The sequence below is a fragment of the Squalius cephalus genome (assembly GCF_949319135.1).
Source record: "Squalius cephalus genome assembly, chromosome: 25".
NCBI lineage: Eukaryota > Metazoa > Chordata > Actinopteri > Cypriniformes > Leuciscidae > Squalius > Squalius cephalus.
Window position 1 is genome coordinate 8,684,005 of NC_137146.1, and position 16,477 is coordinate 8,700,481.

A 16,477-nucleotide genomic window follows, 5' to 3' on the forward strand; every position below is an offset into this window, starting at 1 on the left:
AATGGATCTTTTGTTTAGAACTATTAAAGAGACCAAAGTGCAAAACACTACCAGAAGGATTGCTAGTTTTTGATTGAGGTATGTGGTTTACACAAAAAGTTATTGCTTCATTACACAATAATGGTGGCAAAAAAAAAAAAAAATTATTTCTATACATCTACCATCTATCTATCTGCATTCCTACATCTATAGCTCAACTATATCTATTTACCTTCTCATCTATCCACCCATATCTATCCAACTATCTACCTACCTATCTATATCTATCCATCTACCCATCCGTATCTATAGCTCAACTAAAGGATCTGGCCCACGCTGTCATATTTCAATATTAATCTAACAATAATCCTTCTTAAATCTCTTCCATCAGATTGCTTTTAGGAGTAAGACATAACTTTCAACCCCATCTGCAACAGTTTCTAACTGTGTATCCTCAAGTTTCTGTTTCACAACCAATGGCTAACACAGCAGGACAGCTGAGAGAACATATAAAGAACCTCTGAACCTCGGGACATGCATACCATTTAAAGCCACTATTGTGGTCGCAATATTTGTTTCAAAGAGAATTGTTTCCGATCAAGAGCATGTTTACCCAGTTAGCCAGAAAAAATGTGATATATATTCTAAGGCCATCATTTGAGACAGTAAAAGAAATAATACTTACGTTGGCAGTGTCCATCCACCTCCTCGAAGCCTGGCCGGCACACACAACGGCCGATGGGCACCAGCCAACCTCCGTCAGCACTGCAAAACATCCGTGGTCCCTCCAGCTCTTCCGCATCCTCCACACAAGTGCCACGCACTTCCACCAGCGCTGAATCGCCGCCCGTCACCGTGTCCGGGAACCGGGCAAGATTGAGCACCGCCAGCGGACATCGTTTATAAAAGACTCTCACCGACACCAAAGCAATGCAAGCACCCAGGTCCTGAAACGCCAGGTACAAGCCTCTCTTACTGAGACCACTGATGTCTCGCACTTCCGTATTCAGCTTCATGACACGATCCCCGACGTCCGTCTGCGTGAAGCTCTCGTCGGCCGCTATAGTGTCGATCTTCACATACTGGCTCTCGCGGATGTGGCGCAAAGGCGCTGCGACTGCATTGTTGGATTCATGGTAGTACACATTAAACGTCTCCTTACAGGTTCCAGGGACCCCCGGCAGGCTGTTGCAGTCACGCAGAGTGAATTTGATCTCCACATAGACACGTTGAGCACCCTCTCGCTGGATCAGTCCAGTGCGCAACCAGTTATTCTGATTGGCTTCCATTACGTTGCACACCTGGTACGTCCTCATAGGTATGTTCCTCTCGTCCATAACACTGATCTCCTCCCACTAACAAACAGACCAAAAGTTGATCAATTCAAAAAGACAGACATCCTTCAATGCTTTGGTAATTGTCCTGTGTACTTTGGCTCTGAACTTTCTAAGCTCTTACAGTGGGTTTTGAAAGATTTTGACAGATGCATGATGGGCGCATTACGAGAAAACGCTTCATTTAACTTTCATCAAGAGGAAAGTGCATCTGACAGGCAATCAGCTCAAAGTTACAAACTGAATAGTCTCAGTTGTTTTGTTCGTGCATAATTCAACTCATTGCTGATGCATAGAAAATAATATAATTGTGCCTTGGAAACTTCCATTTTATATACGTGAAAATCAACAAAGGCTAACGAAAACCATGAAAAATAACATGGTTTGTTGGTTTGGCATTGACGTCAGTAAGTTTGTGGGTTAAAAATAATGGCACGAAAAGCAGCAACGTTCAAACTGTCTTAATGTTTTTCACACAACATAAATCTTTCATTTCAGAATTGTAGCATACACACTGTTGGAAATGCCAAACCTTGAACTCTTCCCCCTGCTTTATCAGCAGCACACAAAAACATAAGATATTTCTCTATACAGGCACTCATGAATCTGAGCGTGACTACTTGTGCCAAGGCCACTATTACAGTCCATCTTCATCTTGTGAAGATGGATTTGAATGAATGACACGAAAGCGTGGGATAAGAACCAGCTCCCACAGAGGAGATCGTTACTCAGCGGGTTGGCAAGGTTGTTCAAAATGAGATACTCTCCTATGACGCCCCACAGGAAACTCTAAAGAGTCACAGGCTGTATTTTCACAGAGGGGAGAAGTGGACCATTCAGGGTCGAGAAGATCAAGCACTACACTTTAAATCCGGGTGTAACAGCACTAGTTGGGGATGAAGTAGCAATTAAAATTTGGGCTGGTAATTGAAAGGTTTCAGGTTCAAAATACCCCTACAAGGGAAAATCATAAGATGTTACCAAGATTGTGTGCCATTCAAAATTCAATTGAGAATGCTTTTTAAAATCCATATCAATTACTGAATTTGAAATGAGGTAGCGACTTGAATATAAAATGTACAAAAAATAAAATTAAAAGGAGCTGCGCAGACTTTCACAGGTACTCACCCCCTCTGATGGATACGCTTCCCAACCCAGATCACCTGGGGCGGACATAGAGTCGAGCAGAGTAACTGTAAAAGAATGAAAAGAACAGAGATATAGAGTTATTTAAAGCCACAGTGGTAGTATACTTATCACAGAACCACATTTGTTTCATTTGTTCAGAATTTTTGCAAACAACAGTGGGGTTTGTACACAGCATGATGCCATGTAAAGCATGAATCATTCAAGTCTGCAGTCTTTCTGAATAACATAATAGAGCTCTAGAAATGTCAGAACCACTTGTAACAGCCTAATCAACACTTTGCATTTGAGGTTATTCATTCTAGTTTTATTAATATGGCCATGGCATAGTGGATTTATTTTATTGACCTAAACCTCATCAACTTCTAAGACAAATCCCAATAATCTAGTCAGGTGGCATTACATCAGTTGTGACCATTACGAAACACGTGATTCGCAGCTCCTTACGCAGTCTTTTTGAAATCTGTTCTCACATCAATATTTTCAGAGGTTGATGGTGCTATTTATAACAGTCTCTCAATCTCCCAATGGTCGGAGCCCTGAACTTCCCACTTTGAGCTCCGTTCCAAACCAATTACATCCCTGGCAACCGGGGTGATTAATTCTTAATCACATCCAAACCTCAGATGTTCCTCCTCTTTCACGCTGAATATCAACCTCTCCCGCTCCTGGGACATGTGTGTGTGCCCTTTTGTGATGATTTAAAAAGAAAAGGAAGAAGGAAAATAGGAAAATCAAAGACCATCTGGATCCAAATTCTAATTAAAACTGACTGCCAATGGGTTTGTGTGACATGCAAACAGTGTGCATTTTTATATCGCGCTTTGATGGTTGGTTGATGTGGAAACAGGGATTATGTCTGGTTTTATGGGTTGTATATAGAGCAATTGGGCAAATTTGATGACTTGACACTCAAAGAGAAAACCATATGCTGAGTCAAAACAGGATATTGCTTCTACTTAACTGAATACAGATTACGATGCCATTAACCGCTGGTGCTCGTGTGGCTGTTTTCTGATGAAGGGGTAAAACCAGACAGGCCAATATATCAGTCCAAACGATCTGGAAATCATTCTGCTCTGCCTTTTAAAGACACATTTAATAAAACAAACAAATTAATACAGCCACAAGGCTTGCACAGCCCAATAATACAAGCAGCAGGCAACATTTAAGTCACAGCAAGGCTAAATTTATTCCACCTGAGACATCAGTTCTGGCTCAGAGAGCAAGTTTAAACAACTGCCGCACAGGCCTTGATGAAAAGACTAGCGTGTTGTGTTTTGGACACCAGGCTGCTTAATCACAAACAACTGATCTGCTCAAACTTCTAAACCAGCAAGATGGTGCAAGTTGACTCTTGAACAACCAAGGACTTTGTTTCACAAGCTTAACCACCAAGACTACTTGGTCAACCAGTTGCACCTGAAAGATCAGGTGCAAACAACTTAACAACTGACAAGGTTTGGCAGGAAAACATATAACTGTTATGTTCGCCTTTCAGCAAGATAATTGCCAAAAACAGGCCCTAACTAGAAAAAACTAGCATGAAAATGAATCCTTTACAGAGCCTGGGCTCAACAGTTGGGAAGGTAGTGCAGATTTTTACAGTCACAAAAAATTAACCTATAATTTATGAATTTAAATCTATAAAACATGACAAAAAATAATTGCCATACTTGTCAATAATCAATTCTTACCGATGCTACCAAGATTATCACAAACTATTTTAGCAACTTCAACATTCAATATTATTTTTACCTGACTGACAAGTTTAGCTAACCTTACCAAGTTGACAAGCAGAGTACGTAACAAAATATCACAGAAAACTAAATGTTTAAAGGTCCCATTGGATTATTTTATTATTTTAGAATGTTTCCTGGGGTGCCCTTATAATGTTAGTATGTTTTTTAGATCAAAAGTTGTTATAATTTAGAAATAAAAGGCATTTTTCCTAGCTGGATTTTAGCCTCTGATTTGAACACTCTGTTTGAAGGGGCGTGTCTGCTGTGAGACTTCAGTGTAAACGCCCACTGCTGTGATTGGCTGACATGCTTGCATATGAAATATCTAGCATTACATGAGGAACTCTCTCGAAAACTTTTACTATTACAGCTATTATACGTTTTTACTATTACAGCTATCGGGATTAACGAATCGTGAGAAGTTTATTAAGTATTTAGATCTATTCCCACCATATAAAAGGTTGCAGTGATGAGCATTGAGCAGATGACAGCCTGTTGATCGTGTGAATGAAGATCTTATCATTGCAACGCAGTTTCTGCACTCTCACTAATGATTTCACCAATGCAAACATGAGGTAAGTACAGTAAGAGCTTCGCTGTGCAATGTAACAGCGTCATTGATTTCATAACAAGTTTTGGCAAGTGTCCAGATAAACTTGCGCTGTGTGATTGACAGCTTGCGCGATTGGAAAGGGATTGTTCTTTAATCGCTTTCTGTATATATATTAATCACAGTTTAAGTAAGATTATTTTCATCCTACTAAGAGAAACGATGTGAAGTTGATTGTTTAGTCACTGGCTTGATTTACTGATGCATAAACAGTATTGAACGACTCTGAGAGAAAGATTATCTGTCTGAACCTGAACAATTACACATCAGAAATTCACATATCCCACTGGTTCTTCAGAGGCTTGGATGAAGGAACTAAAAAAATACTTTTGTGTTCATTTGTACATCCAAACACTGAGCAACTACCATGCTTCGCTCGTTTGCAAGCCATGATGTCTCTCGAGGAAAAACCAGTATCGTGCTCGCGCAGCTCATATTCTCATGGGCGGGCCAAATTCTTTTTGCAGGCAAAGAAGAGAAAGGGGAGGTAACCTTTCCCCTTATGACAACATAAGGGGAAGATTTCTAGATTCGCCCGTCTGAGCTTTCATTTCCTCAAAAATACCCAGGGCTTGGTTTAGGTACAAAAGAGATTATGGCATTCTACATTATGGCAAAAGAGATACTATTAAATTCACTTTTCAATTACTATTACAGGACCAGTGTTGTAACCACCAGAGACCCGTCAAATATTCAGATTAGTGGTTGAATTATACGTTTCCATTTCACAGGCCCACTATATTTAGACCCCATTATCCTGAAAATGGTAACAGTCTTGAACAGGTCCAGGCCAATACATGTGATGTTTACTGTAACAGCTGCTTAGACAGAGAATGGGGCTTTTCTTCATCATTAGCTCTCAGCTGGCAACTCTGGATGTGGCCAACGCTGGAATCCCCTCGGGGTGGCCATGAGATCTCAGCACCTCAGGGCAATAGATGAGATTAACCATTAGGCCAAACTCTTAAAAGAGTGCAGTGGTCAGCAATCACCGCTCCAATGCAAACAGGCAAGGGAAGCAAAAACTCAAAATGGAAAAAGGATAAGAGTAGGTCAAGAGAGAGGGAAAGGATAGACAAGCTGCTGGATAGATGCCCTCAGGGAATTGAAAAGGACAATGGGGTCACTCTCACTCATGCATAGCCACTGACAGGTACTTCTCAAGTATACTACTTAATAGGTAAATCAATCTATGAGGATGCTATTCTTAACTCCTTAATTTTATTAATAAAAATTGTTAAGATTTAGAGCTATTGAGCATTTAAAAAGTTTAAAATCTGCTACAACACAAGTTACAATATTTTATATCTATTAAAGGTATATTTTCACCATTTTTTTTATCTACTTCAAGTGTGTAGTTTCTGTGCCCTTGTAACACCAATTGAAAAACAAAATTGCAAAAATCTGGATATTTTACAAGTACAGGTTTCCTTACACAGGTCCGTTAGCGAAGGGAACAAGCAATGGTCACTTCAAAGAAGTAATTTAAGCATTTATGGTCATGTTCTGCCCTTCGGAGTGAGTAGGGCATAGGGATTCTCACTTCCGATTGGAATTTGCCCTTTTGCTGTCAGGTTGATCTGAATTCTCAGTATTCATAAAATAGCAAGTACTTTGATAACCTACTATTTCCGTCGAGATTTCAAAGTGTGCATCAGATGGATGCATTACTACTCCATGAGGCCACGGGATAGGAATTGTGAATGGCAGTGAAAGTATGCAACTGAGGCAGTAAGTCACATGACAATGACAACATGGCGGATGTAGTAAGTCGGAATTTCATTCTTACGATACAAACTCATATTATATAAAACATACTTATTTAACATTTACAAAGTAGTTCAACAAATGTAGTTCAATATCTAATGCAGCTATAGTGTTAACACTTTTCACCAAAATCAACCATAGTAAAGGTTTCCCTAAATTTTAGGGAAATGATGGTAAATACAAGTTTCATAGTTGGAAATAGGACATAAATGGTCTCTAAAGTCAAATATTTATGTCTGGAAACTCAAAGATAATTTTGATACCCGAGTTACTGAGTTGGACTATGAACATGGCGGAGGAGAGAACTATTGCTGTAAGTGACTGTTAATTAGTTTTATTTGTTTTCCCACAACATCAATAATCGCTTTCTAAATTTTAGGATAGAAAAGTATTTTAAAATCAACAAAATTACACACTTAACCTTTAAGTCTCATAAGCCTTCCACATTTGTTATGTGGTTCACTGGTATGGGTCCAAGAAAATGACTCTGGGGTGACTGAAGCACAAAGCACAGGGCTTGCAAAGACCGATATCTCAGTTTCCACAGCATCCACTCCAAGCACGGAAAGCATATCTATTGTAAGAGATTGGTATCGTACAGCTGTCTTGACAGAAGTGGTGGAGTGTATTTGAAATGCAGTCAGCAGTTCCTGTCAGTCACTGCTCATGTGGAGTCAGAGGTCTGCTCTACAGGGAGGTGCTGAAAGAGCCTCCATTCGGCCTCAACTGACTGATGAGACCTGCCACAGAGATCCAGCCTGTCCGGCACAACCATCACACTCATCTGACTCAATGCCCAAAAGAACAGCCATCCAGTTACAGCCTGACACCCATGAGTCATCTCATAATATCCACTGACAAACCTGTTTAACACGTGTGAATGAAGATGTTTTAGTATTTTCTAAGCAGACATATTTATGTGCATCCAAGCTTAGGTTATGTGGATGGATTTTTTTGTTTTTAATACTGCCTTCACATGCTATCGGAAATGATGGTAAATACAAGTTTCATAGTTGGAAATAGAACATGAATGGTCTCTCAAGTCAAATATTTATGTCTGGAAACTCAAAGATAATTTTGATACCTGAGTTACTGAGTTGGACTTTGAACATGGCGGAGGAGAGAACTATTGCTGTAAGTGACTTAATTAGTTTTAATTGTTTTCCCACAACATCAATAATCGCTTTCTCTTGTCATGTATATTTACATATTTAAATTTGGTGCATATTGCATGTATTTTAGACTGTGAAAACAGTATTTATTTTGACCAAACAAGCTGACAATCTAGAAAACATGATCTTTAGACAGGAAGCACATCAGATTGGGAATTACAATGGAAACAAGGGCCATTTCCCAGTCTAATAATGTGTGTAATGTGTGTCAGGCACGACTGACTGGCCATGCCAAGGTCTGTTTAATGATGAGAGGTGTAAACAGTCTGCTGTCAAGACATGGCATGAAATGGTGACCCGTGTGTGTTAGTTAGTGGAAGACAGCAGGGAAGACACTCTTGGGATGCCTCATTAGAAGCACAGACACGGACCGGACCACACCTGCCGCATCGGTGAGAGTGGATGTGTGTGTGCACAAAAGCATTAAACTGCACCCATGCTGGACATCAAATCCCAAGGGCATGAAACAGGTTACAACAACACAACAGCACAAGTCATAATTAGAGAGATTAGAGCGAGCCGCACCCGAAGAGGATGACATCACCTTTGAGCTTGTGGTTCATAACAAACCTTTATAATTAAGACTGATTAAAGAGATTATAGTTTCTCAGAACACCACTCATGAGTAAGATGCTCAGTTTATACTCAGTTAAAAAAAGTGTCTCAGTTTATTTTTTGTCCTTATAATGAAAGTAAATGGGGTCCAATTTCTTTGTATCCTGTTAAAATGCTGTTTTGTTGTGTAGATAGACACTAGGGGTTGAACAGGCAAGTCAACTAGTCGACTTTAATGCTCTGCCATGACGTTTTAAGTTTGACGTTGTATAGATGTAAGTTAATTGCCGATCTAAATGCACTGCTGCATTGTATCGCACACACATACAGAGAGTAGCTCGCACACCATTTGCAGATCGCGTGCACACAGAAACATTCAGTAGCGCAGAAATGTATTGTCAATACTGTTCTGTGATTTATCAATAAAATAGCTTAGAAATGTAAAAATTCTAGCATATATTTCTAAGTAACTAAAACCCAAAGCTTCACTATTAATAAGAGAGACAGCCAGGTAGAATTAATTCACATGAAATCGCTCTCACTAATGTATTCATTTATATAAAAGTAATCTTTACCGTGCTGCTTTATCTGTATCTGATTTAGAATGAGCAGAAATCTGTGAGAAATGTAATGATTCAAAGACAAGAGAACTGATAAAAATAAGCTGTTATGTTGGAGTGATAGCCTTGTGGGCAGCGCTGTGTCATATGCCATAGCTGTGCACAAGGCAACCCGAGTTTCAGCTCGAGGTTCAGGCTTATTTGTTCATTAATGATGTCATCAGCGACTAGTCGACATCGACTTGACTTTAGATTATTTTTAAGTTGACATTTATGTGATTAAAGTTATTCAGCCCCTATTAGACACTACAGTTTTGAGGCATCATTCATATCCATAGCATAAATAGTTCAAGTTAAGCATCAAAGTTTAATACTAAGGTTTAGGGTTTTGCTTAAATCCCAAATTTCATAAAACAAAATGTAATTTATTTTAACATACTTATTTAACTTCAATCAAAGGAAAAAAGCTTGTCGTAATATGCATGCAACAGCCGTTTTCAAATTCAGAATGAGTCTCTGAGCAATTAAGCCTTGCATTAACGAAATGCAGGGGTCCAATCTAATAAAACCTCACAGGAATCATAGCGCACGAGCTTCAAACCCCCAGGAGAGCAGACCATCAGTGATAAGCGTAGTGCTGTTAATGAGATACGCACAACAGAATTTACACCATCTCAGACATTAAAAAACATTAAGGCCGAGTCCTGTGAACAGAGAGTAGAGAGCATGTTAATGAAAGTGAAGGAGTGGGCCGCACAGTAAGGACAGATCAAAGCTGCTGTCGGCTAAAAGGGTCTCGTGCACATGAACACACAAGGGATGTGTTTTAATCAAGTCTCATTACTTTACCACAACCTGAATGTCCTAAATGCAAAACACACAAAGTCCTCATACAAAAGGGCGGATGATAAAACACAATGACCTTTGACCCCTGAAGGAAATGTGGGATGTAAGTTGATGTTCTGCCTCTGATTGACAAGGGAAAGTTTTATATTAGATTAAAATGGAACAATTATATTCTAGAGATTTTGATAAATGTCTCAATGTTTGTACATTGAAATGTATTGTCAATGAGCTCTAATGTTGTTTTGGACTCCTTTGACTTTCAGTGCAAAGACAAAACAAGGGTTAAAAGATAAGGGTGATTAAATAATGACAGATTTCTCTATAGAACTATACCTTCGACAAGACAAGGAAAAATAGATAAGGATTTCACTTCACCAGCTCTGCGATAAAACACAGATGCAATAATGACACTGATACGCTAAAGTCGAGGTAAATAGAGCAATAATGAATTGTGTAATTGAGGACATTCACATGGCGTGTTACCCAACAGAAAGCACCCAGCTCTCCAGCCCGCTTCAAAGCATTCATGTGCCTCCATCCTGAAATGCCACAGGCCTCGAGACTCATTCTACCGCATGAGTCTGCAAGAGTTCGGATGCAGCCGGTCGTGATAAGGTCTAAGGTGTGCCATTCAGAGCAGCAGGAGACAGAAATAGTAATAGCTCTCATGTTAATGGTTTTTCAAACAAATTAGGATTACATGGACAGATTATCAATTAATAAATACTTATTTTTGTACAGTTCCCAAAACAATACTATGCTATATGACCTCAAAACCCTTTAACCATAGTGTATGATTTGTAAACTAATACATTTTTCGATTGCATCACATAACCAGCTCCAATTTTATGGATTTCTGATGTAGTCAACTTGCTCGGTGCGAATCCTGTGAAACAAGTCACAATAAAAACAAGCTTGAAGACACATAGCTGCTTCAGCAAATGCATTTTATCTAATGTTTGCTTTTGTTAAAACTATCGGTTAGGTTTAGGGTATGCTAGGGTTTAGTGTAGGTGGTACGTAATTTTTAAATACAGAGAGCATTAACCTTTTAGCACTACTTACCAGACATTTCATTTACATACAACAACCAATGTGATAAAATGTTGCCAGATTCACGTTCATCACTTTCGGATAAAACTGACCACACTTTTAGCACCACTCACTGGACATTTCTCTTTGAAAGTGACGTGAAACAATGAGCCTGGGTTGGAATCAATACAGCTTGTCTCTGAGATTTATATTAGCAAAAAGAGCTTTTAGACATCAGATCGGACCATAAAAAGTCATATGACCATGCAAAATTTGTTTTTGTAATACTAACTCTAAGTTTCCAACCCAATATCTTAAACCGAGATGTCCTATAATTTAAACAGCATGGCAGATACAGAATGACAGCACTGTTGCAACTAATTAAGATTTTAAGTAAAGTAAAGGCCTACCAGTCGACCACTTGAAGTATCCATGTATAAACCCTTCTTTTTACCAACTAGAGGGGAAAAATAACCAATATCCTTGGAAAACAAAAAGAAGGCCACAGGTTATACTAATCAACAGACTTCCTCAGACAACCCTCAAACAAGAGAGATGCAAATTCAAGCTTCTCTCTAAGTCAGTAGCTAAGAGATGGTTAGAGGGAGAGTGAAAGAACGAGAGCAAAACAGAGCCTCTGAGCACAGCTGAATTGAACATAAAAAGTGTGTTTTCTCATGCTAATTTCCCTGCCGGAGTGCCAGGGAGGGAAACAAAAGCAGACGAGAAACCGTCACTAAATGCTGTAAGAACGTGCACAAAGGACGAGCTAATGAGGGGGACCTTAGCGCTAACTAGAAAAACAAGAGGGCAGCAGAAGGCACTTATTAAAAATAAAAAGATCCTTATACAGTGTAAAAGGTTGTCACTGGTTCATTCCTGTGCTATAAATTTACAATAGTTAAACAACACTAGATCAGTGGTTCTCAACTCATTTGGATCCAGATTTTACAATTCTACATCAACACTGCACCAAAACTGTTTGCCATAAATAAGTAAATGTATTAATATTACCATAAATTGCTTATGCCCAACAATATGCAAAATTATAAACATGTTTGGTTTCCAAATATCTGTATTTTGGTGGATCGTGCTCTTGCCAATAATTCAGATGTTATGCATCTGCCTAATTTGGCTAGCATCTACCAAAGCCAATTTATTTATTTTTCCATCAAAACTATGCTCAGTAATATATAATTAGTTTATTAGATTATAGAATATAATTTGTCATTGTTTGTATTTTTGCACAGTCGTTTCTGTGGGCCATTTTTGGTCTACGACCAGCCAGTTAAGAAACACAGTTATCGATAAACAGTTTTAGGCCTACTACATGTGGTGCAAGATTTAGCTTGTGTAAATGGACCTTTTTTTAGTGATTTTAAAAATGTTTCTGCAACATCTTGGTCTTTATTATCTCCAGAGGGGTGTAAATATCCAAGCGCTGCAGTAATGTCTAACAAAAACTGAAAATGTGCTGAGGAAGTCAGTCATTTGGACCCTGAATAAAAAGCCCATGTAGTCATTAACATTAAATATGTGCTGATGTGTTTTAGTTTGGCCAGAAGACAGATATCAAGCATATGTCGATATGGGACATGTCTACCATCCTTAATGTAGAAAATGCTTACAAGACACAAAAACTGCAGAACAAGAAGTTAATGAACAGTTCATCAACACTCGAACACAGATGTAGATCTGCTCACAAACATTCACAGAACCCTGTTGTAAAATCACCTCAGGGATACCACCAGCTGGCGGTTAGAGGAAGTGCACACCTCTATACCATTACTGCAATTTACACCACCACAAATGACAACCCAATGTGAAGCTGAAAAATGTATTTAAACCTAATGATTATTGAGACAAACTAATGTAGCTACAAAAGAAAACCTCGCACAACCTTATTTAGATTTGACTCCCACTGTCAAATTGTAATTTCCCAAAAGCCTTCAGTAAGCCAAAGACATCCTGTCTAAATGCTCTGCACAAAATCCTATCTGATAGATTCCTCCTAAATGTGTATTAAACCCACCATTGAACCTTCCTCCTGACAACAGCACAATGGGTGGCTTAATCCTAATCTCATAACAATGAAGAGTAAACCCGTTTTAATCCAGTGAGGTTAATTTATTGTCTGATTTATTTTTGAAGGCTCAGACTGTGTTGTAAACTGACATCCTGCATCCTTGAACATATAGTCTAAAAAAAATATCTGATATCTGTCAATTAAGATGCTACACAGCATTTTAAATCACACATTTTACTGGGTCACTTGACAAACAAAAGGGGAAACAATGAAAAATAAAAATTCTTGTTGAGTAACTTTGTCTGATGGCAGTTTCAAAGTGAGATCCCTCTCAGGGGTCAAATTTGATGTATAGGTCTGGAGAGGTTAATAATAAAGTGTCTGTTCTGTGGGAGCCACTCTCTGATCTCTCCTAATTAATTGTTTAATTAAGCAAATAAGTGTCTCACGTCAATTTGTCATTGCCTGTTCAAACCATCCCTGGCAATGCTAAATGCTCATCAATCGACAACACATATTTAGCCTGAGTTGTCTTAAAGAACCGACAGTTTTCTTTGAATTTTATTCAACGTTATTTGTGTTTCTATACGGTTCTGTGACCACCGCTTAGGATATTTTTTGAAAACAAACTACCAAAACCAAAGTCCTAAAAATAAGCTTTTTGGGCAGCATTAGATGATATTTTGGTCAAAAACACATCCTTGTTTTCATTCCTTTCAACTCAGCAATGAAAAGTCAAATTAACGGATCACTCACAAAATAACATTTGTGTTGCTCCTAAGCAGATAGAAGTGATCATCATTCATTTATTAATGTTTTCTCACTCTAAGGCATGTTCTGTCTTTAAACATTCAATTTTAATGCGATTTCCCCGGGAGAGAAACAACTGTAGCCTGCATGCATTTGCCTTGATTCATTTGTGATTCAAAGTCCAACGGAATCCATGAACATCCAAAGCGCACGAATATGACAGCGACTGTATGGCTTACCTTCATTATCCGGATAATTCCTCAAGGCTTGACACAACACTAATATGTGAAAAGAAGCAAGGAAAGAGTAAATCCTAAAGTGAGCCATTTTCAGGCGGCTCCACGCGCCCGCATCCCTGTGCGTAAACTTGGGCTGGTGAGCCTGTGGCTTGCGCTGGAGAACTGAACAGAGCTGAGCTGAGCTGAGCTGAGCTGAGCTGAGCCGGGAAAACAGCGCGCCTGCTTGAAGGAGGATCCGACTCCGGCGTGAGATGCTCTCTCTGCCCACAGCGAGCTGGATGAAGGAGGCGTCACGCGTGTGTGACCGTGGCGTCAAAAGTAGGCGTGTGTCTGTGTGTGTGTATTAGAAAGGAGATAATTTTTGGTCTTAATTGTGTAAAAAATGATAGATAGATAGATAGATAGATAGATAGATAGATAGATAGATAGATAGATAGATAGATAGATAGATAGATAGATATTGAATAAGCGACAGTGGTGAATGACTTCAACTCAGGTGGACACCATGCACGATCACATGACTCTTTTCAACGGTGCAATGGAGGACGAAGGCTCAAACCAATGTTTTTCTGACCTTTAAAGATGGTACGGAAAGCAAAAGTTTGTATTATCATTTCATCCATGTCAATTTCCGGCCTAAGCTTTTCCGGGTCAGTACATCTATACAGTAACTTGGGTTGTTTCAATTTTAAAAGAAGATGTAAGCTGGTCGTCAAAAAAAAATGTAGTTAATAAATCGAAATTGGGCAACAAGACCTGCAGTGTAAATGCAGCCATAGATAGATACCTACCGGTTATGGCCTCGACTTACAGTACATCACCCATTGTCAGTGGCAATTACTTATGGACATCTAGATCAGGGACTTTGGTTTGGGTCAAAGTCACTTTACTGCCCTGATGTTCACATGACCACGCAAGTCATATCACAGGTATGGGGACGCAAACTAAACCAACACAACAGAGAACATTGGATCAAAACCTCAATGTTTGGTATTTAAAGATGAAGGTCAAATCAATAGTCTAACTGCTCTTGGAAAAAGGCCACCATTTTCCTCCCTCTGCCAGCTGGTTCCTCCCACGCAGGAGCCCTCAAAAGCTCCATCACCTATCAAAAACATGACATCAAATTTCATGTGGCTGAATGTGATGGCAGGGAGCGTAAATGAGATGTCTCTGCTGTGTAAACCCTCTCCAACAATGGCTGACAGACAATCAGGCACACTGCCCGGGGTGTGTGGAGGAGTGCCGGGGGTGTTTATGATGGCTCAGACAAGCCTGTACACACTAGAGCTGAAAAATAAATGCAGTGAGGTTTCTTAGTGCCACTGTCTTTTTTATCTGCATTTCTCTATCTTTCTCTTGCTGTCTATCACACTATTGTGACAGGCAGGACAGTCTGGAGAGAACATGTGCATGTAATGCATTTGTGTGCTTTCCACAAAAATAAACCTCCCTTGCATGTTTTTCTTTTTCTTTTGCATGTAAGGAATAGTTCATTTATTCACCCTCATGTCATTTCGAACACTTAGTTCTCTCTTTCTTCTGTAGAACACATAAAAAAAACTAAAATATTAAACTGGTCATTTGGTTCTATGTGATTACAATGAATATGGACTGAAGCTTTCAAGCATCATAAAGCAATTAAAACCACTGAAAGTCTTAGAAATGTGCTCATACAATATAGACATCAAGTCTTTTGATGCCATTCAGTAGTGTACAGTGAGAAACTCATAATTCACTCATAATTTCCTTTTCTATGTATTTGAAAACCACCATATGAGTCAATAAGTTCGTTTTTATGCAATGGTTTTGCATAATTTTTATGCTTGAAAGCTCCAAAACAACATAAAGACGAATAAATGATGACATAATTGTTCTTTTTGACTGAACTGTCTCTTTAAATGTTGTATCTCTTACTCTAAAATAACTAAGGACCTGCTGAACTTATAAGATTACTCCCCTGCATGCATCAGTGATCTGTCAAATGAACCTTCCTGTTTTGGAGAAGATGCGGTCACGACGTGTCTTCCACAATGTCTCACAATGCACCACATCCCCAACATAAACCTGTTTCATTATTTATCAGAGGAGTGAGAATCTGTACCCATCCGAGATCTCCAATGCCCGCTTTTATTAATGAAGTGGGAGGGACTTTGACAGGTGTAACAGGGCTGACAAATACATATCAACCTTCAACCTAAGACCTCCCATTGGTTAGTGCAGATAGCTCGAGTCTAATGGGGCTTGCTGGCAAGCTCCAGAGGCCAGACAGAGCACGAATGATCATGTCAGCTGCAGCCGAGAGCCACATGCTTTCATATTTGTCTATCATGGATGTGTAACCATGGTGGAGGAGGCATAAGGGGGGTTCACGGTGGAGCTCTTGAACTTTGAGCAGGGGCCCCTCCGGATCTCCAGAACCCCGCTGTTGGTGCATATGGGAAGAGCATTTAATATGGAGAAAAATACCTATGAATGGTATTCAGTGGCCTAACTGTGATGAATGCATTCTTAGAAAAAGCTGTTATCCTTCTGTAGGCACCCATACTTGGGCTATGAGTTCAATGCACTGAAGTTTTTGTTAGTGAGATAGTTGTGGTAAAAAAAAAAAACGATTGTTAAACAGTTTTATCAGTGTTAAACAGTGATTTAAGTGTGCAGTTAATTAAAGAGGGTTTTCATATATATTTAGATTTAAATATAATACTACATATAATTT

At 39.2% G+C, this 16,477-nt stretch overlaps 1 protein-coding gene across 1 annotated transcript in view; it reads right to left on the bottom strand.

Annotated features, from left to right (window-relative positions):
• Positions 1-14,033, bottom strand: part of ek1 (eph-like kinase 1) — a 64,973-nt gene extending 50,940 nt beyond the window's left edge. Inside the window, exons 1-3 of the mRNA XM_079862954.1 lie at positions 13,759-14,033; positions 2,442-2,506; positions 665-1,334 (exon numbers count right to left, since the gene is read on the bottom strand). Coding sequence (XP_079719080.1) covers positions 665-1,334; positions 2,442-2,506; positions 13,759-13,846 — 823 coding nt within the window. The 5' untranslated portion in view covers positions 13,847-14,033. The remainder of the gene's footprint in view (positions 1-664; positions 1,335-2,441; positions 2,507-13,758) is intronic.
• Positions 14,034-16,477: the final 2,444 nt, after the last annotated feature.